Source organism: Talpa europaea (genome assembly GCF_964194135.1).
Source record: "Talpa europaea genome assembly, chromosome: 15".
Classification (NCBI taxonomy): Eukaryota; Metazoa; Chordata; class Mammalia; order Eulipotyphla; family Talpidae; genus Talpa; species Talpa europaea.
The window spans coordinates 57,877,874-57,886,317 of NC_140083.1; the positions used below are offsets into that span (position 1 = coordinate 57,877,874).

Consider the following 8,444-nt stretch of genomic DNA (forward strand, 5'->3'; position numbering starts at 1 on the left):
CAGAGGGTTTTCTGCTTGACATCCATCCTAGAAAGACTCAGCGTGCACAAGTTATTTGACCAAAAAGCTCTAAATTCTGTTTCAGTTTTCATATTCAGTTTGTTTTAAAGTTAGACAATATTTGTTTGTTTGTTTTGGCACTAGATGCACCAAAGCTGAGCCTTTTCCATGTTGGTATAGGTCTAGTACTTGTGAAATTTATGTTCAGTTGGTAGACTTTGGTATCTATTTACTAGTTGTTTATGGCCACAATACTTTCTATTTTAGCCAATATCTTATTATGCTGCTTGGAATGTCCATTCCATATTGGTTATTAGGTATTTGGAATGTCACTCTGGTTTCTAGCTTATGTCAAAAATGTGTGGATTTAAGAAAGGAAAAATTATGCATTGACATAATCTCTCTCTTTCTCCCCCACCTCCTCTCTGTCCCTCCTTCTCTCTCTTCCTCCCTTCTTTTTCTTTTCAAAATTGATTATTGATTTGTTCCTTTTGCTATAATCTCTAGAAATTGAAATCATGCCTCAGTTTTTTACAGTTGCATCTTTAGCTGTATCTTCCATTTCTTGCCCCTAACTGGTACATTTCAAATATTGTATTTATTTGGAATTTGTTCCTTAAAGTAAAACAAATTTTTGTTTGAATGATGGACTTGATCATACAAGGTAACATAAAACTATCATTTATTACCTATGCATTCTTCTCATACTCAGTCCCTCATTTACATGTGAAAAAATTGATCTTCTCAGATTCAGGTTACTTTGTGATACAATGGATGATGCAAATTTTTATAATAAATTAATGAAAAGTGGGCCTCCCCTGGTGGCGCAGTGGTTGAGCGCTGGGCTGCGAAGCTGCCCGCAGCCTCTGCAGTGCTGGTTCAATCCCTGGCCCCCAGCAAGGGTCCCACATGACATGCAGACCTCTCCTACAGCACCTGCTGCTCCCCTCAGCAGTGTATTTCATCAGTCTGCCTGTTCTGCTCCCCGCTCTGGCTCTGGTGAATTCTCTCACCCTCCTGTGCTTCTGACTGTATCCAGTGCTTGTATAAATAAATAAATAAATCTTTAAAAAATAAATTAATGAAAAGTATGAATTCTATCAGAAAATACAGTCATAGGAAATTATATGTTTTTTCATTTCCTAAGAATTATTCATACTATTTCCAAGTTTACATTGCATATATACAAGATTGATTTGTAAATAGTTCATGCAATCACAGAAGCTCTGCCTGAATTGTCATAGAAGGTGATGATAACACAGCCTTTAAGCAATGCTTTTTAACAACTTGACAAATACTTTAAAAATGAAAATGGGCAGAGGGGAGAAATGAAACTATATGTTGAACCATGAGCGTTGGAACATGTAGATTGTACAATAATCATATGCCGGTCAAGTGGAATAATTTAGACATTTGTTGCTGATATTTGATATATTGGGATAAAAGTTAAATTTTAAAATCTGTACTATTTTCCAGTTCTAATTTTTTTGTGGAAACTTAGATTATTGATGTTTTTGAATAATGTTTTATTTTGAAATTAAGTGGTGGTGCGTTATGAAGTCCTGCTCAGCTCTTGTGTCTGGTACATTTGTCCAGCTCATCAGTGGTGTCCAGTTGCCTCCTAGCAATTACTCATCTTCTAACAAAGCTGACACGTTGGTGATTATAGAAATTTATGGTGTTCCAACTGATCAAGTGAAACAGCAGACTCGTGTTATTAAAAGAAATGGTGAGCTCCTACTATATTTTATTGAATTCCTAGTAAACCATTTGTAATTCCTAGTAAACCGTTTGTTGGAAAGCTTAAAAAGGATGTTTATAGAGTTTTGATACATACTTACTAATTTACAAGACAAAGGCTTTGCATTACGTACAAAATAACTGAAGTGCTATATGCAGCAAAATAGTTTGCCTTTGATTTAATATATTCTTTAAATATATTTTCAGATGACAGAAAAATTGACCTGAGCAGAAAAATTAATACTTTTTTTCACCTTCACCTCTGTTTTTTTGTCCCCATATTGCTGAATTGAGAGACATGACATTTTACTTAACTCTAGCCTGCTTGTAAAAGAAAGAACTTGTGGTTGTTGTGATATTGCTTGGTATACTTTTCTACCACACTGCTTGAATTACTTTAGATCAAAGGTCTGTGGCTGTTGACTCAGTCTAAGGATTCCATAGAAAACCTACTCATACAATATTCAGATTCATAATTTAGTCATTTTTGCCAGAAGGTAAATATAGGAGTGGAAGAAATGACTTTGGTATGATATTTTTGTCATTTCTCCTCTGAGGTTGAAACCATTATGGGAATTGGAAAAGGATAGGTTTCTGGAATTGACCCTTAGTCAGGATGACCTTGGAGGAGATCCTACAGTCTGGAATCTTTTGGATATTCCCAAAGTATAGTGAACTGTATTTCAGAGTCTGAAAATAGGCTCAACCTGCACACCATGGACAGAGCAGTAGGTGCAGTTTCATTAGGATTTACGTTCTCTTGGGGCTCTCTTTACCCCCTTCCCAACCCCCACATGCCCAATATTCCTCCAGTGTGGCTTCTGGTACAAACAGCATGGAAAATATATATGGGTCATTTTTTGCTACCTTATCCATTATTGCTAATGGGAAAAGATATTGATGGTAACTTACTGTCTCATTTGGCATCCTTTGTTGTTGGTAGGAATTGCTGATATCAGGAAGTTAGTAGAAACTTATCTCCTATTCTATTTATCTACAACTTGAATCTTCCTATTAAAACATGTGAAACCTTTACTTATTCAGTATAGTCCTTATAGTGCAATAACTGTAGCTCCCATTAGAATTTTTATTATATCCCTGAATTTAATGGGAATATCCCTGTAGAAAATCATTTTGTCTCTTCAAAAATTAGTGCACCCTGTTATGCTGAAAGCCTGGTGCTAACAATTAAAAAAACCTAAAAATCTCTGACCATTTAAATGTTTTATGATGTGTGTTCCAACTAACTTTATTGTAGATAGTATACAGTTCATATGGGGGATGTGAAACTACAATGATTTTGTTTTTAATGCTTTAAGTATACACAGAATTGTAGTGGAGATTTAAAAATGGTTCTTGTAGAATGAATAGTAGTTCTTTTTTTTTTTAAGATTTATTTATTTATTTATACAAGCACTGGGTACAGTCAGAAGCACAGGAGGGTGAGAGAATTCACCAGAGCCAGAGCGGGTAGCAGAACAGGCAGACTGATGAAGTACACTTCTGAGGGAAGCAGCGGGCGGCAGGAGAGGTCTGCGCACCATGTGGGACCCTTGCCAGTGGCCAGGGATTGAACCGACGCTGCAGAGGCTGTGGGCAGCTTTGCAGCCCAGTGCTCAACTGCTGTGCCACCGGGGAGGCCCGAATGAATAGTGTTTCTCACAGACATCAGAAATAAGACATTTAAGGCAGAAGGGATAACATGAGTGCTAAATCATGGAGAGAATGGAATTCAAACATGCTAGGGAAAAGTAAAGAAATTCAAGATGGGTAGAATATAGAGTGCTTAAGAATGATTAGTGTAAAATAAAATGAGAAAGTATTGTTGGGGATGGTCTTCGAAAATTGTGAAAGCCATGACAAGGTATTAGGAATTTTCTTTTCTGTAGAAATAAATAGAATTAAGACTTTTAAACAGGCATATAATGCTAACAGATTTGCATTTTAGGAAGATTGTTTTGCAGATTAGAGAGGGAGAAGTGTATGAGAAAGAGATGAGAAATACAAAAATAATGTCAAGATACAATTTCATGATTAGAGAATGTAATTTCAGGTCATAAAGAACTATGATATTAAGAAAGGAATAGAAGACATGTATGTAGAAAACTAGTAGGAGTAAAAGTATAGATAAGTAGATAAAAAGGATTTTAAGTTGGTTTACCAGCTAGGGTAATGAACTACATAATGAACTACATGATAATCGGGGAGGAAAAATATCATTTAGATAAGCTGTGGAAGTAATTCTTCAGTTTTGGTCATTCCAGAGTAAACTGTGTAACTATCAAACGTTGTATCCTAGTGTTCTTTTCCTTTCTTTCTTTTTGTTACTTTCACAACTAGAAGTGAACACATTCTTGTATGATTGTGTGTGTGTGTGTGTGTGTGTGTGTGTGTGTGTGTGTGTGAGGGAGTGGGGAGAGAAGTAGGGGACAGAGAGAAGAGGGAGACAGGATAAAGAAGAGAAGGAAGGAGAGAGAGAGAAGCAAACTAGGGTTGGTAGAGGAAGGATAAATCAGTATGGGAATTTTGCACATACATCTTCATTTTATAGTGTCTTTAAAGAATTGATTCTGTAAAGAATTGATTTACAGTATCTATAAGAATCAACCTGGGGCCTCCCTGGTGGCGCAGGTGGCTGAGCGCAGCGCTGTGAAGCTGTCCGCAGCCTCTACAGTGCAGGTTCGATCCCTGCCGGCCTCGGAGCAACCCACATGGCGAGCAGACCTCGCCTGTCTCGCCCACTGCTCCCCTCAGCAGTGTATTTCGTCAGTCTGCTTGTTCTGTTCCCTGCTCTGTCTCTAGTGAATCCTCTCACCCTCCCATGCATCTGGCCTGTACCCTGGTTCTTGTAAAAATAAAATAATAAATATTTAAAAAAAAAAAGAATCAACCTGATCCATGAGTCATATTGTACTTCTTGGAATTCTTTTCTTCTTAGGTAAGGTAAATTAGTTATTTTTCTAGCTTAAGTCAATTAGTTTATTATTTTCATAAGCATATGCTGCATTTTGGATTATCAGTAAATAGTAGTTGTGACACCAGATGTGCCATAGAAAAATTAGATATAGAATAATCACAGATGTGCCATAGAAAAATTCGATACAGAATAATTGGTCACAAATTCTGCAATGCTTCTGGAAAGGAACTCAATGAAAGTTATTGACATTGCTGGCATAGTGTTACCTCTGCACGTGAGAAACAATACTTATTATTTCTTCCTGAACCTTTGAGTTTTTAGTAAGTATGGCATATGGTTTATCTGATTTCTTGATTCTATTAAATTATGCTTAAATTTTGATGATTTGGGCCTCCCCTGGTGGCGCAGCGGTTGAGTGCTGGGCTGCGAAGCTGCCCGCAGCCTCTGCAGCGCTGGTTCGTTCCCCGGCTGCCGGCAAGGGTCCCACAAAAGAAAAAAAAATTTTTTTTTTTGATGATTTGGATGACATTTTTGAATTTCTTGTTTGGCAAAAGATTGTTTGGGATGATTTATTTTGCCACAGATACATTACTTGTTAACTCGGCTTTAAGTGCGCACTCAGTAAAAACCTGACTTTAGAGCCCTATTACTTAGCTTTCAGTCCATGTCTATGGAACTCTTCCCGTAATAAAACCTGGCATAGAAAAATATTACCTCTTCATGTCTCAATTTCTTTGTTAATGATGAAAAGTCTTAACACAGCAGTCCTATTGCATGCTCATTAAACATGTATGCTATGAAATCAGACTTCATTTGTTTGAATTCCTGCTATGCTACTTCATGACTGAGTTTGCAAAACTCTTAGGAAGTAATGTAACAGCATTATGGCTCAGTTTTCTCATCTATAAATGTGAATCATAATAAACCTGAAGATATTGTGAGGATTAAATGAGATTATTTGTTACATGCTCTTAGAATATAGCTCAGCAATAGTAAATATTTAATAAAAATTGTCATTATGGTTTTTTTCTCATGGGGTGTATTTTAAATTTAATTCTAGTGATGTGCATTGATTTAATTTATGCTCTAAAACAGAGGCTATTATTATTTGCAATAAGAAAAAATTTGGAGAACAGATATGCATTTTTCTTTTCAGAATAGTGGCTTTGATTATTTGATTGTATCTATTCCTTTATATTTCAGCTTTTAGTCCAAAATGGAATGAAACCTTCACATTTATTATTGAAGTGCCAGAACTGGCATTGATACGTTTTGTTGTTGAAAATCAAAATTTTATAACTGAAAATGAATTTCTTGGGCAATATACTTTACCAGTTCTATGCATGAACAAAGGTAATATTCCTCAAGTAGGGTAACTGTGCTAACACTGAAATTTAACTTAAGTTTATCAAATACATGCTTTGATCGACCAATTAATTCTCTCCATGACAGTCAGATATAAAGGAACATTGATGTATTGGCCCATAATTTATCTCAGTGAAATTATAGACCTGTGTTCTCATAATGAAGGTGGATTTGGTTGTGGGGTTGCTAGGAAGACTAATTACATAAACTTGGCAAGTATGAGCATTTCTTCATATGGATCATTTAAGAGTAGTAATGACTACCATAGAGAAATGAAGGGTGGGAATTGAACAGGAGAGAGAAGCAGAGACTCATTCTTCCTACAGAGGAGATACTGGGAGTTCAAAACTTTCCTGACTCTTTCCAAGACTGCCTCCTTTTTTCAGTCTCCTTGCTGAGGTGATTTGCACTGTGCTCCCAATGGCCTCATCTCAGTATGTTTTCTTTCTAACTCCATCTGAGATGTACCTTAGAATCAGAGTCTGTCTGAAGCAGAGGGTGGTGATTAATTTTGGAGTTTGCTGCACTTTGAGGAAGGGGAAGCACCAACTGTGTTCTCAGTGTTTGGTAGAAGAAAGTCAGAATATAACCAGCAGTATTTCATTTTCATGGTATAAAAGATGACATAACTACATAGTGAAGATTTTTATATATGCATATTAAAGATACATATTTTCTTGACTGCTATCCGGGCAATTGAGGATTACTTAATTATTTTTAATAGCAGCTATTCTTTATTTACTTACTTTTCAAAACTGTATTATTTTTTATTGCAATAACATTGATTTACAACACTATGTATGACTTAGGGGTATAAATTTATATCTCTTCATATGTACATTCATGTGTACATTCATATGTACATTCAAATGTACATTCATATGTACATTCAAATGTACATTCATATGTACATTCATACCACAACACACCCACCACCAAAGTTACCATAATCCCGTACCATAAATCATTTGGTCCTCTTCTTTCTTGCTCCCCCTCACTTTCCCTTGGTAATCTCAGATGTCTAGGGCTATTTTGCTTTAGTTTTATCTGTTCCTTTGTTTTGCTTTTTTATGTTCCACATAGGCATGAAATCATCTGGCATTTTTTTCCTTTGATTTATTTTGCTTATTATAATCCCCTACAATTCCATATGTGTTGTCACAAATGGCAAGAGTTCGTATTTTCTTTATATGCATATATACATGCATATATATATATATCCCCCACATATTTTTAATTCATTCATATGTTGTTGGGCACCTAGGTGGTTTCTATAACTTGGCTATCTTAAATAGTGCTGCAATGAGCATAGGTGTGTGTATGTCCCTTCAAATTAGTGTGATTTATTTTACTGTTCTAATTATATCTGATTCCTTTTTCAGGTTACCGTCGTGTTCCATTGTTTTCCAAAATGGGTGAGAGTCTTGAGCCTGCTTCACTGTTTATTTATGTATGGTACATTAGATAGCAACTAATAGCACCTCATTTATCGTGAAAATAAAACAGCCAAAATTAATGTCCACATCTCTTTTCTTTTTTATTGTCAACATAGAGTAAAATAATTATTTATGAAACAAACAATGAGGGAATTTTCTTTTAAATACATCAAATAGAGTGGAGGGAAAAAGTAGGTTTGTCTAAGGGTCCCAACATGTGGGATCCTTTTCAGGCAGTTTCTCCTGCTCCTCAGCTGCAGAGGCTGCTCTTCCAACTTGTTCATATCGTTTTTATTATTAGAATTTATAAGCTTTTAAAATATATCTGCTTGTATAAGATATGTTGGCAAATATTTTGCTGTATAAAAGAAAGGTGAAATCTAATAGTGTTTTAACTTCTAGGCATCCATTACTGCACACTGTACTGGGAAGGGATTCTCAGGTTCTTGTATCCTTTTACATTCTTGGAAATAATTAGCTCCTGAATTTTCAGGCAAGTTCTTAAGTTCTGTGCACTGGATTTGGTACCCTGTAATTATACAGACATTTTTACAAGTGCATATGAAATTGATTTTCATTTGAACATTATTCAGACTTCACATCTATAAAAGAGATCTACTATGTAGACTTACATACTTACATGCTTGGATCTGACACTGAATTCACAATGTTTTTGAATCTGTATTGAATGTACTTGAAAGATTGTCTCTGGTTCAGAGATAAGATCCCTGTGTTATTTCCTATGCTGGGCTTCTCATCAACATGACTTTGCTTTGGTAACTGTCACATGTAGAAGTATTTGAATCCCAGTTAACTGTTCTTCAAAAAGGCATATTAATAGGTATCTTACCATGCAATACTTGTATGGTAGTGAGGTGAAAGCAACACAATTTTTGATATATTTGGGGGTGAATCAAAATGTATAACTAAAATAACAAAAATGACTGATGCATAATAACACATTATCTCTCTTTTTTTTTTTAAGA

General features: G+C 35.6%; 1 protein-coding gene across 1 annotated transcript in view; it reads left to right on the forward strand.

Annotated features, from left to right (window-relative positions):
* PLCZ1 (phospholipase C zeta 1) overlaps positions 1 to 7,490 on the forward strand; it is a gene marked incomplete at both ends in the record, with an annotated part of 43,331 nt that extends 35,841 nt beyond the window's left edge. Inside the window, 3 exons of the mRNA XM_084256016.1 lie at positions 1,597 to 1,729; positions 5,861 to 6,010; positions 7,405 to 7,490. Coding sequence (XP_084112142.1) covers positions 1,597 to 1,729; positions 5,861 to 6,010; positions 7,405 to 7,490 — 369 coding nt within the window. The remainder of the gene's footprint in view (positions 1 to 1,596; positions 1,730 to 5,860; positions 6,011 to 7,404) is intronic.
* Between the last annotated feature and the right edge of the window lie 954 nt (positions 7,491 to 8,444).